The sequence below is a fragment of the Sus scrofa genome, chromosome 14 (genome assembly GCF_000003025.6).
Source record: "Sus scrofa isolate TJ Tabasco breed Duroc chromosome 14, Sscrofa11.1, whole genome shotgun sequence".
NCBI classification, from domain to species: Eukaryota; Metazoa; Chordata; class Mammalia; order Artiodactyla; family Suidae; genus Sus; species Sus scrofa.
The window spans coordinates 100,733,228-100,746,587 of NC_010456.5; the positions used below are offsets into that span (position 1 = coordinate 100,733,228).

General features: G+C 40.9%; 1 protein-coding gene across 4 annotated transcripts in view; it reads left to right on the top strand.

Moving 5' to 3' along the window:
• Positions 1–13,360, top strand: part of LIPM (lipase family member M) — a 32,879-nt gene that overhangs the window by 17,190 nt on the left and 2,329 nt on the right. For all 4 annotated transcript variants that reach the window (XM_013983531.2, XM_013983529.2, XM_013983533.2 and 1 more), the window contains 6 exons: positions 2,091–2,289; positions 3,143–3,252; positions 4,475–4,611; positions 4,749–4,895; positions 6,753–6,824; positions 10,056–10,127. In XM_013983531.2, the coding sequence (XP_013838985.1) occupies positions 2,091–2,289; positions 3,143–3,252; positions 4,475–4,611; positions 4,749–4,895; positions 6,753–6,824; positions 10,056–10,127 (737 nt within the window). The remainder of the gene's footprint in view (positions 1–2,090; positions 2,290–3,142; positions 3,253–4,474; positions 4,612–4,748; positions 4,896–6,752; positions 6,825–10,055; positions 10,128–13,360) is intronic.

A 13,360-nucleotide genomic window follows, 5' to 3' on the forward strand; every position in this document is an offset into this window, starting at 1 on the left:
TTTGATCACCTTTTGCTGTGGTCACCTCCTTGAGAGCTAAGAGGATGAACTCAATAACCAGACACAAAGGAAAACCTTAAATAACTCTGAGTTCCTTTCTCCCAGTCCTGCACTAGCAACCCTCCTGTTCTCTCCCCAGAGGGATAAAATGAGGCAAACAGAATTCATGAAGATTACCCAGATGCTGGATTAGTTTGTTGTAGAAAGGCCCTTGTCCTATACAGTGGCCCCATATGAACTGAGATCTCTGAATAGTAGGCGCTGCTTCTTATAAGAGGTCGGGCATTTCTGTTTGGCAACATTAATTTTTATCACTTTGTTAAGGCAGAATCTGCTGTTGTTCTACCATAAAGTTAATATTTTTTCCTCTGTAATTAGTAAAGAATTTGAGAGGTGCTACTTTCAGGATATGTAAATATCTCTTCAAACTTTTACTCACTAATTTTAGCATCTATTGATGAGTTTATAACATCATCAAGCTTTCTGTATTTACTACTTGGTATTATACAGTAAATAAGAGCTTTTCATTCTCCTCTTATTGTATTTCTTCATTTTTTATTGACATCAGTGTTGACTTGTGCATTTTTCTTTTTCTTTCTTTTTTTTTTTTTTTTTTTTTTTGGTCTTTTTGCCATTTCTTGGGCTGCTCCCGTGGCATATGGAGGTTCCCAGGCTAGGGGTCAAATTGGAGCTGTAGCCACAGGCCTACACCACAGCCACAGCAGTGTGTGATCCGAGCTGCGTCTGCAACCTACACCACAGCTCACGGCAACGCCAGATCCTTAACCCACTGAGCAGGGCCAGGGATCAAACCTACATCCTCTTGGACACTGTGTTGGGTTCTTAACCCGCTGAACCACAGTGGGAAGTCCGACTTGTGCATTTTTCAAATTTATTTAATAGGATATAATTTATACCATCATTGTTTATTCCGATGCTCAAACTTTCCCATGTTTGAACATGGGAAGCTTCTTCAATCTAGCTTGTAGGTCCTTTTGACATGAAAGGTTCCTAACTGGAGTTCCCACTGTGGTTCAGCGGGTTAAGAACCCAACACAGTGTCCAAGAGGATGTAGGTTTGATCCCTGGCCCTGCTCAGTGGGTTAAGGATCCAACACTGCTGCAAGTTGCATTGTAGGTCACAGATACCATGTTGCTGTGGCTGTGGCTATGGCATAGGCCGGCAGCTGCAGCTCCGATTTGCCTCCCAGACTGGGAACTTCCATGTGCCGCAGATGTGGCACTAAAAAGAAAAAAAAAATTATATATTAAGTTTATATTACACATTAATTTTATGTTACTAGAATACATTATATAGTATACATTATATATGTTATAATATGAATATATACAAACACTGTCATAGTTATAAAATATATACATAATATATTAACATAGGATAAGAAATTCTTATTAACATACACAGTTATGATTATGACATATAATTGTCTTAATCTTTATACTATACTGTCTCCTGGGGCACTTCTAATATCCTCTGGAGTGCCCAAAGTCTACTACTAATAATAACTACACAAAAACAACAACGGAAGCCAAACTTTATTGATTCTTTCTCTGTGCCAGGCATTGTGCCATCTGCTCCTCGTGCACTATTTTATTTAATCATAACAAAAATACCATTTTTTTTTTTGGTCTTTTTGCTATTTCTTGGGCCGCTCCCGCGGCATATGGGGGTTCCCAGGCTAGGGGTCGAATCGGAGCTGTAGCCACCGGCCTACGCCAGAGCCACAGCAACGCAGGATCCGAACCATGTCTGCGACCTACACCACAGCTCACGGCAACGCCGGATCTTTAATCCACTGAGCAAGGGCAGGGATCGAACCCGCAACCTCATGGTTCCTGGTCGGATTCGTTAACCACTGCGCCACGACGGGAACTCCACAAAAATACCATTTTTTTCACGAGGAAATCAAGGCACAGAAAGTTTAAGCAACTGGCCAGGATAATCAAGCTAGCAATCAGCTGAATCAAGATGTAAACACAGGTTTGTCTAACCTGAAAGCCTTCAAACATTAAGGGATGACAGGAAGTGCAGAACATTTCACGCAGTTGAAATTCGCTTTTTTTTGTAGGTCCCAGGCCTGTGGTGTTACTGCAGCATGGCCTGTTTGGAGCTGCTAGCAACTGGATTTCCAACCTGCCCAACAACAGCCTGGGCTTCATTCTGGCAGATGCTGGTTTTGATGTGTGGATGGGGAATAGCAGGGGAAACACCTGGTCTCGGAAACACAAGACCCTCTCCATAGACCAAGATGAGTTCTGGGCTTTCAGGTATACGAAAATCTTGAGAGTGGAGGCCGACATGGAGGTTTGGGGGAGAACTGAGTAAAAATATATGGCTTCTGGTATGTGGAAAATTTACTTTGGTTGGCTTATCAATATCCTAACATAATATCCCCCAGTTGTCTTAATTAACTGGTGATTCTTCTGGAGCAGGTAAATTGGGTTCCCCAATTCGAAGCTTGGTCTAGCAAATGGGATGAGAACGGTGGTTGGTGTTTGGTGATTGAGGCTGGAAGGGCAGGAGCATAGGTCCATTTCTTGCAGGTGGATATCCTGGGACTAACTCTTCCATGAGTGATGATAAGGACTAGTAGCCCCAGAAGGAAAGAAGACCAAGGTGGTATTAAAGATAAAAGGGCAGCCAATACACCTCAGGGACCATCAATTTCAATAACACCTCTCTCCCACTCTTACAAACGTTTTTAATGTTTTTATTTAATTTATCTATTGATATTCACCTTGTTCTTTATCCATTTCACCAGAGAAGGGCTCCTACAGCATCTTTAACATTTTTCATATAAATGAATCTGCATGGCCCTGTGCTGTTCTATTAATAGACTAGCAGGACAGACACCTCCAGCAGGAGGTGGATCGTGTGCTCAGTAAATGTTCCTTGAAGATGATTATTGCTCTATGGTAACATCTAGAGAAAACAGCAGTTTGCTAACAGCCTGTGACCCCCGAGGCACCCATGCATCACAGGTTTGAAACAAGTGTTATGAGGGGCACAGTAACAAGTTGTTGGGGTGACAACTCGAGGGCTTGCTTGTATACCCCAGGGGCTGCTTTTGTTCATTTCTGATTATAATCTTTCATATTATTTTGTCTTTTCCCCTTGTAGTTATGACGAGATGGCTAGGTTTGACCTTCCTGCAGTCATAAACTTTATTTTGCAGAAAACAGGTCAGGAAAAGATCTATTATGTCGGCTATTCACAGGGCACCACCATAGGTAGGTTTCACAAAAAGCAGGTTTGTATACACAGAAGAAATGTGGGCATATGGCATGCAGCTCTGCCTCAGATCTGTCATCACACACTTCTCTCAGATCTGGTCTGCTCCTCTTCAGGGTCACGAGATTCTAGTTACTCTGTGCCCACCTCTCCTACAACCTACAAATATCAACTTAGAGAGTGGATAGACGCTCTCGAAATAAACACACAGTGCCTCAAATATAATGACCACGCCCTGGCTGTGTGGGATAGCCTTTTTCTCCCAAAGTCTCCAAAGAGAGCATCCCTGTACAGTGGGAATTCAGGGATTCGGTCTCTATCTTACAGATATAGACACTCAGGCACAGACTGACTTAACCAGGGTCCCAGACCTAATCTGTGGCAAAAATAGGAGTTGAAATCCTGTTCACTAGACAACTAATCGACTAGATTTAAGTTACAATCTGGGTTTCAGAAAAGTCAGATATCAAGGAAAACCAGCAAAACTCTGCTACCTCAATACCCATGATGTTACAGAACATGCTTGCTATCGATAACCAATTTCTTTAATTTTCAATGTCTTTCACAGTAGAGATGTATCGAAAATATCTCATAAGTGTCTGAGAATTAAATAAGAACCATGAAAGTTTCCCGCAAAATGTCTAACATATAGTTGTTACCTCTCAGTTTACATGTATTTTCTCAAAGTCCATCTTACTGGACTGATTAATTTAATCCAATAATTCAATGAGAACCTAGTCCTGGACATCAAGTATACTAGACATTAGAGGGAACACAGAGGAATTATTGCTTCTGCTATTTTTCTCCATCAAGGGACTTATAATTTCACAGGCAAGTTAAAACACAATTACATGGGAGTTCCTGTTGTGGCTCAACAGTAAGAAACCCGACTGGTATCCTTGAGGATGTGGGTTCAATCCCTGGCCTTGCTCAGTGGGTTAAGGATCCAGTGTTGCCATGAGCTGTGGTGTAGGTTGCAGACGTGGCTTGGATCTTGAGTTGCTATGGCTGTGGTGTAAGCCAGCAGCTGCAGCTAAGCTTCGATCCCTAGCCTGGGAACACACTATGTCTTGGGTGCAGCCCTAAAAAGAAAAAAAAAACAAAAACAAAAACCCACAACTACATGTAATTGCTGAAATATCTTGGTGATAGTAAAATAAGCATTTTCTTTATTAGTTCTAGAATATTCAATATCCATGTTGACGTATTTTTTCTTTGCAGGTTTTATTGCCTTTTCGACCATGCCAGAGCTGGCTCAGAAAATAAAAACGTATTTTGCTTTAGCACCCATAGCAACCATTAAATATGCAAAAAGCCCTGGGGCCAAATTTTTGTTGCTGCCAGATATGATGATCAAGGTATGCCACTCCTCAGAAAGTTCCTCCTCTAAGCACAAGAGTCTTCCAGCCGAATTTGCTTAAGACATACACGTTTAAATTAAAGCCACTTCTTTTTGACTATCATGTCATGACTACTCCATTTCATACTTTCACAGGGATTGTTTGGCAAAAAAGAATTTCTGTACCAGACCAGATTTCTCAGACAGTTTGTTATTTACCTTTGTGGCCAAGTGGTTCTCGATCAGATTTGTAGCAACATCATGTTACTCCTTGGAGGATTTAATGCGAACAATATGAATATGGTAAGTGGGAGCCTAGTAAATTCTCAGTCTTCCAAAGCAAAGCTCCGAATTATCAGTCTCCTCCTGGAGGGTGAGCTAACTCCAGGGAAAACTTGAAGAAGTGCTGTACTCCAAGTAATACCATTTGCCTCAAATCTTAATCATATGCAGAAAACGCTTCAACGTGGGCTGGGTCAAGGTTAACATGAGGGCATAATTTCATAGGTTAAAGATGGAAGGGGTCTGAAAGCAGGCTTACTGCAGTGAATCAACAGATGGAAAAAAAAAAAAAAAGTGATTAGAACCCAGAAGTCAAAAGAGAAAACTGCCATGCACCTTCCAACCCTTCTTTTTACTTGGGTCCTTCAGGTCTGTAGTTCAAGTCTTTTGATAGGCTGTCAGGAAGTTTCTGTTTGGCTTCGGCATCAGCCACCAGCTAGTAGATGTCACAGTGGGTTCTTCAGGAAGCACACTCGTGTGCAGAATGAGTTGAGGCTATGCCCTTGGAATAACATCAAGAGAAGGGAAGGAAACAGGATTTGGTAGATTTAAAAAGTTCAGTTGTGACGCAGTTGAACCTATAGGGATCTATGAAAATGGGATGAGCCTTCAGAGTTGCCCCGGGTTAGCATGAGAGGGCTGGATTTTTATACCCCCACATCAACTAGTCATTTATGTTTTGTTTTATTTTGTTTTGTTTTGTTTTTAGGGCCACACCTGCACCATATGGAGGTTCCCAGGCTAGGGGTTGAATCCAAGCCATAGCCGCTGGCCTACACCGCAGTCATAGCAATGCCAGATCCAAGTATTGTCTGTGATCTACACCACAGCTCACACCAACACAGGATCCTTAACCCAATGAGAGAGGCCAGGGATCAAATCTGCGTCCTCATGGATGCTAGTCAGATTCATTTCCACTTAGTCATTATGGGAACGCCTCAACTAGTCATTTAATGCAAACAACACCAGTTATGGGGACACACTGGGCAAGGCAACTCTTTGCACAGGGAACAATCTCCTAAGGAGGCCAGATAGCGGAAGGCAGTGACCAACAGCTGGAGAAGCATGCTTTTAATTCCTGAAGATTTTTTCCCCTTTTTTTATTAATAATATGGTTACTAGCTACCATTGATAAGCATTTCATTTATTATATGCCAGGTACTCCCTGTAACAACCCTATGAGACAGATATTATCAATATTCCACTTTACAGATTACTAACCTAAGATTTAGTGGATTAAGTAATGCTCCCAATTTTGCCTAAAAACTAAATAGTAGAGATGAGATTTGAATACAGGTCCAGTTCTAGAGCCCAGTCTTTTATTTATTTTTTATTCCAAGTTCGTGACATGTACTATAACAAGTAAAGCAAAGAAGGGAGATAGGAGTATTGGGAGTTTTAATTCAATTTAATTTTTTTTCTTTTCTTTTCTGGCCATGCTGAGGCATATGGAGTTCCCAGGGGGCGGTGGATCTAAACAGAATCACAGCTGCAACTTATACCCCAGCTGCCACAACACGGGATCCTTAACCACTGTCCCTGGCTGGGCATCAAACCTGTGCCTCAGCAGTGACCCAAGCCACTGCAGAGACAACACCTGATCCTTAACCTGATGCATCTAAGAAAGTTTTCTAGAAGACAAAGTCCAATGTCTAACGAGAAATTTTCTCAAATGAAAATATAGGTGCACAGGGATACATTCAGCAGCATTTTTATTTACGTGCATGTGTGTATGCTCTGTCATGGATAACTTTGGATACTTTAGTAATATTCTTATTTCTCCGTCTGATACTCTGATACTCTGGAGGTTCTGTCCTGACAAAGTGCACGTGTTGTGAGTTTTTCCACGTCCCACAAACTACTCGTGCTTTGTTACAGAGCCGAGTAAATGTCTATGTCGCTCACACTCCTGCTGGAACATCTGTGCAAAATATCTTACACTGGAGCCAGGTAAGGACACTCAATTTGTAGTCTTTTTCACAGGTCTTTGTGCATTTTGTCTGGAATAGCCAAAGGTTGCCCTTTGGACAGCCCACAAGGTAATTTCACGTTTATTCCAAGATAACATGTGATTCTATCAATGGTCTTTCAACTGTGAATTTGATCTAGAACATTGAAACTTTTCAGGATATGGGAGGAAAGGATTAGCCCTAGAACAACTTTAGTGGACCTTAAAAGTGTGAATGCAGATAGTTTAAGTTAGACCTTTCTCTGACTCTAACCTCTTCAAAGATGAGGCTGGGGATTGTGTTTCCACCTTCTCCTTTCCGCTCTTCTAGAAAAACAGCGTGGTCAAGGAGTAATAAAAATTGCAAAGGTGACCTAATAACCCAAGGAGGTTTTCCCAGGAGTCCTTTGCGCCACAGAATTCACCTGCAGTCACAGGAGAGAAAGTCCTAATTAACCAGTCACAGGAACTGTCTCTAGGCACAGGGGGGTGGGGCTGAGGTAAAACAGAGTTAGTTCAAGGACAATGTGACTGCTAATTATTCTTCCACGTTGGAAGAAGCACTGAAGCTAATACTGCTTCTTATAGATGATGCTATAGAGAGACCCAGATTAGCTCTGGAAATAAAGATGGATATAAGACAGAAAGCTAGAGCATTACTGACCTTAGAGTCTCACCTGCTAAAAACACCGCTTTGTTAAATAAAATAAAACTGGATGCTTTTAACTCGAGCAAAGGTGTTTTTTTTTTTTTTTTTATTTTCCCACTGTACAGCAAGGGGGTCAGGTTATCCTTACATGTATACATTACAATTACATTTTTCCCCCACCCTTTCTTCTGTTGCAACATGAGTATCTAGACAAAGTTCTCAATGCTATTCAGCAGGATCTCCTTGTAAATCTATTCTAAGTTGTGTCTGATAAGCCCAAGCTCCCGATCCCTCCCACTCCCTCTCCCTCCCATCAGGCAGCCACAAGTCTCTTCTCCAAGTCCATGATTTTCTTTTCTGAGGAGATGTTCATTTGTGCTGGATATTAGATTCCAGTTATAAGTGATATCATATGGTATTTGTCTTTGTCTTTCTGGCTCATTTCACTCAGTATGAGATTCTCTAGTTCCATCCATGTTGCTGCAAATGGCATTATGTCATCATTCTTTTTTATGGCTGAGCAGTATTCCATTGTGTATATATACCACCTCTTCCGAATCCAGTCATCTGTCGATGGACATTTGGACTGTTTCCATGTCCTGGCTATTGTGAATAGGGCTGCAATGAACATGCAAGTGCACGTGTCTCTTTTAAGTAGAGTTTTGTCTGGATAGATGCCCAAGAGTGGGATTGCAGGGTCATATGGAAGTTCTATGTATAGATTTCTAAGGTATCTCCAAACTGTTCTCCAGAGTGGCTGTACCAGTTTACATTCCCACCAACAGTGCAGGAGGGTTCCCTTTTCTCCACAGCCCCTCCAGCACTTGTTATTTGTGGATTTATTAATGATGGCCATTCTGACGGGTGTGAGGTGATATCTCATGGTAGTTTTGATTTGCATTTCTCTTATAATCAGCGATGTTGAGCATTTTTTCATGTGTTTGTTGACCATCTGTATATCTTCTTTGGAGAAATGTCTATTCAGGTCTTTTGCCCATTTTTCCATTGATTGATTGGTTTTTTTTTGCTGTTGGGTTGTATAAGTTGTTTATATATTCTAGAGATTAAGCCCTTGTCAGTTGCATCATTTGAAACTGTTTTCTCCCATTCTGTAAGTTATCTTTTTGTTTTCTTTTTGGTTTCCTTTGCTGTGCAAAAGCTTTTCAGTTTGATGAGGTCCCATGGGTTTATTTTTGCTCTAGTTTCTATTGCTTTGGGAGACTGACCTGAGAAAATATTCATGATGTTGATGTCAGAGAGTGTTTTGCCTATGTTTTCTTCTAGGAGTTTGATGGTGTCCTGTTGTATATTTAAGTCTTTCAGCCATTTGGAGTTTATTTTTGTGCATGGTGTGAGAGTGTGTTCTAGTTTCATGGCTTTGCATGCAGCTGTCCAGGTTTCCCAGCAATGCTTGCTGAATAGACTTTCTTTTTCCCATTTTATGTTCTTGCCTCCTTTGTCAAAGATTAATTGACCATAGGTGTCAGGGTTGATTTCCGGATTCTCTATTCTGTTCCATTGGTCTGTCTGTCTGTTTTGATACCAGTACCACACTGTTTTGATGACTGTGGCTTTGTAGTATTTCTTGAAGTCTGGGAGAGTTATGCCTCCTGCTTGGTTTTTGTTTCTCAGGATTGCTTTGGCGATTCTGGGTCTTTTGTGGTTCCATATAAATGTTTGGATTGTTTGTTCTAGTTCTGTGAAAAATGTCATGGGTAATTTGATAGGGATTGCATTGAATCTGTAGATTGCTTTGGGTAGTATGGCCATTTTTACAATATTGATTTTTCCAATCCAGGAACATTGAATATCTTTCCATTTCTTTACATCTTCTTTGATTTCTTTGATTAAAGTTTTATAGTTCTCGGCGTATAGGTCCTTTACCTCCTTGGTCAGGTGTATTCTGAGGTATTTGATTTTGTGAGGTGCAATTTTAAAAGGTATCGTGTTTTTGTATTCCTTTTCTAATATTTCATTGCTGGTATACAGAAATGCAACTGACTTCTGAATGTTAATCTTATATCCTGCTACTTGAGCAAAGGTTTTAATAGTGATGATGGCACTTATAAATCATAAATGTTGGTCTTAACTCTTTTTCTAACAACTTAGAGCCTAGTCAAATTGTTCTTCAAAGGTCATCACCATATTTTAGTAGGGGAGAAAGACAGAGAGAGAGAGAGAGAGAGGGAGAGAGACAGATGAGGTCGGTGTGAGAATTCTAAACTGGATTAAATGTTGGTCAGCTTCACCCAGAATCACCACATTGTAGAACTCCAGGGGGCGCTCTCCCATTGTAGCCTATGAAGTTGTGCCAGACATCAACTTCCATGGCCTGCGGTGGGAATACACTTTCTGGAGTTGCATAACATGGTGGTTTTAAGTATTTCTAAAGCTCGTTTTTCTCCCTCAAAATACCTTTTTCTTGGTTTTTCTCTCCATTAGGCTATCCTAACATTGAACAGAAGAGCAGCCTCAGCCTTTCTCTCGGCTTTCCTCCGCAGACTTGCTAGCACGTTTTCACCCCTCCTCCCACCCTTACCCAGTGACACATTTGAATGCCATGTAAATTTTTGTTTCCTTTTAGGCAGTGAATTCTGGGGAACTCCGGGCATTTGACTGGGGCAGCGAGACCAAAAATCTGGAGAAAAGCAATCAGGTAAGAAAATCAAATACCATCTGCTGAAAATGTATCCTTCTGAAATGTGTGAGAGAGAAGTTATAATGGCAGCTTATTCTGGAAATGGGAATAAAATACAAGAATTCAAAGAGAAAGTAATTCTGGTTCGACTGCATTTGAAAATGGAAAATTTCAAAGCTTTGCCAAGAGTGCTAAATAAATTAATAAGTAAATTTTATAAAAGCTTTTATAATGCAGTAGGATGGATAACTTTTCTGATGAGGTTGTCTCCGTGAACAAGGCACTGTTCCATGAACAAATCTTCTTAGGAGGAAGATGGAGTAGCCTTAGTGAAGGGAAAGGTATAGTCTGTGCTGGCTTCTAGACGGATCTTTTGAAGATAAAACAAAAACAAAAAACACAGGAATGAGGATGGCAGGGATGAAATTGGTTCATGGCATAGTAAAAAGAGTATTAAAAGACAAGTGAGAATTACTGTATTAGCTTTGCCTCTATACTACAAACTTGTGTCATCATGGCTAGGCTGCTTTGATTCTTCAGGACTCGATTTCTTTCTCTTTAAGATAAAAATTATTGAACTAGATCATCCTTAAGAGTTCTCCCAGGTCACACTTTTAAGGACTCTGTAATTTGCCAGTGAAAAATATGAAAGAAAAATATCACCCCAAAACATGTGTATGTGTAAATGACATTGTGGATTAAAATTTAAAAAAAAAAGTTGTGGAGAATTAGAAGTGGATATTATACTTTTTAGGGGCACAAAACCTCCACAGATGATTATGGGTTAGCTTGTGTGTGAATGTAAATGACTATTGACCACAGGAACATAAAGCTGCAGGGAGCAGAGCACTTGTATGCAAATCTTTGAAAATCTTGCATGGTACTTAATATCTGCTTTGGTACCTCAATCAAGATATAAAAGGCCAAGAAATTGGACAGACCATGTAGCTCCCCTGAAGAGCAAGCTCTTAATCATAAGTGTCAGCTATTTGTTTTAGATTCGTCTGCATTGTTTCCTAAAATAAGTCTTTTTTTAATTTATTTTTTATTTTTGTCTTTTTAGGGCTGCCACCATGGCATATGGAGGTTCCCAGGCTAGCGGTTGAATCAGAGCTGCAGCTGCCAGCCTATGCCACAGCCATAGCAATGCCAGATCTAAGCTGTATCTGCAACCTACACCACAGCTCATGGCAACGCCAGATCCTTAATCCACTGAGCAAGGCCAGGGATCAAACCCGCAATCTCATGGATACTAGTCAGATTCGTTTCTGCTGAGCCACAACGGGAACTCTATTTCCTAACATGTGTCTTTAGAGAAAGTATCCCAGTTCCAAGATAGATTTAATTTAGCAATGTTTGACGTCATGTGTTAGAGAGAAAGTGACATGTGCAGAGTAGGTACCAGAAAATGGTCATTAGAAGAAAGAGAAACATACATACAAAAAGCTGTCATAGAATCACAGAGCCTTAGAGCTATACCTGACATTTGGTTCAGTCTTTTCAACTGTTAGATGAGAAAAACATATTCCTAACTCCATAGAATATTCTAACTTTGATATCTAAGTTACTTATAAACGATAGGTCTGATCACCAAATTCCCATGTGTTTGTGTGAAGGGGTATTTCCCCACAGCAACAAGCAATTCTCCAACACCAGCTGGGTACAGTATAGTTTAACTCAATTCTGGCGATATGCACTTGGGGATAGCGTCCTTCCCACAGGTTGTGGGCTCAGTCCCACAAGACTGTCCTCCAACTGGCATGTCAGCTGCAAGCCCAGGTTGTCACCTGGGCATTTGACTGACTGGCTATAAATCAGAGTTTCCCATGACCCCCTTCTCAGTTTTGACTAATTTGCTAGGTTGGCTCACAGACTTCAGAAGAATGTTTTACCTAGTAGATTATCAGTCTAGCATAAAAAGGATGTAACTCAGGAGCAGCTGGATGAAAGAGATGTGCAGAGTGAGGGAAGGGGCGCTGAGTTTCATGCCCTCTCCCTGTGTGTCACTCTCCCCACATGTTCACATGTTCACCAACCTGGAAGCTCTGAACCCCATCCTTTTGGGTTTTTATGGAGGCTTCATTACATACTACATCTAATTGAATCATTGGCCGTTGGCACTTGAACTTAATCTTCAGCCCACCTCCCCTCCTTGGAGGTCCGGGATGGGACTGAAAGTTCCAATCCTCTAGTCACTTGCTTGGCTCTACTTCTGGAGCTCCCACCTGGCCCCAAAAGTCACCTCATTAACATAACAAAACACACCTTGATGGCTCCTCTCACTTAGGAAATCCTGAGGGTTTTAGGAGCTCTGTACCAGGTCCGTGAATAAAGAACACATACATGTGTCTTCCTGTAACTCGCAGTATCAGATGCTGTAACTTAAAATTCTTAAAAGCCACAAAGTGAAATAAGAACTGCTGGGACAAGAACCCCAGCTCCAGGGTGGATTTTCTGAGTGAGAAATGGACCTCAACATTTCTGTAGAAAATTCTGGGTGCTGATTAACTTCAAGGGCTCCCAGCCAGCCAGCCTGATCTAGCAATTCTGTTTGAATAAGGAAGTCTTAAAGAATTAGGAAACCTAGGTACCCTTCTTTGGGTGATGAGAGACTGGATCAGGGATCTAATTTTTATCTCCTTTTGGTTCGAACTGCCTGAGTTCCAGGGCCATTGACGTCCCCACGGTTATAGAGACCCAGTCAAGCTGGCTGTGCCCCAGTGGCTTTCTATTAGGACAGAAAATGCCCTTGAACACCAAAGCCCTTGTCAGCGGATTCTATCCTCTTCTCTTTCTCTGTGGACTATCTCCAAATCTAACCTCATGGAACTTTGTGAAATTATCAAAAGGATAATTATTTATAAATTATTAAAGGATAGGATAATTATTTATAAATTATTAAAAGGATAGGAACATTATCTTTTGAAGGCAATTCATGTGTTAAATCTTTCTTAATAGGAAGGTAAAGAACTGAACATGTAATGCCTAAAATGCAAGTCAATGGATGTGGTCTTTTCATTTAACCTAGTGAGTTCTTACAGGTAGCACTCCCATTTCACAGATGAAGAGACTGAGGTTCAGTGAGGTTAAGTAATTTTTTACCTTCAAGTAGGAGCTGAAGCAGAAACTCTTAATCCCATTCTATATGGCTTAGTGCCCATGCACCCTTCCTCACAACACAGGCATGTTTACTATGTTTATTTGAAAAGTAAATGATAATTACCTTCAGAATGGATAAGCCGTGAGGTCCT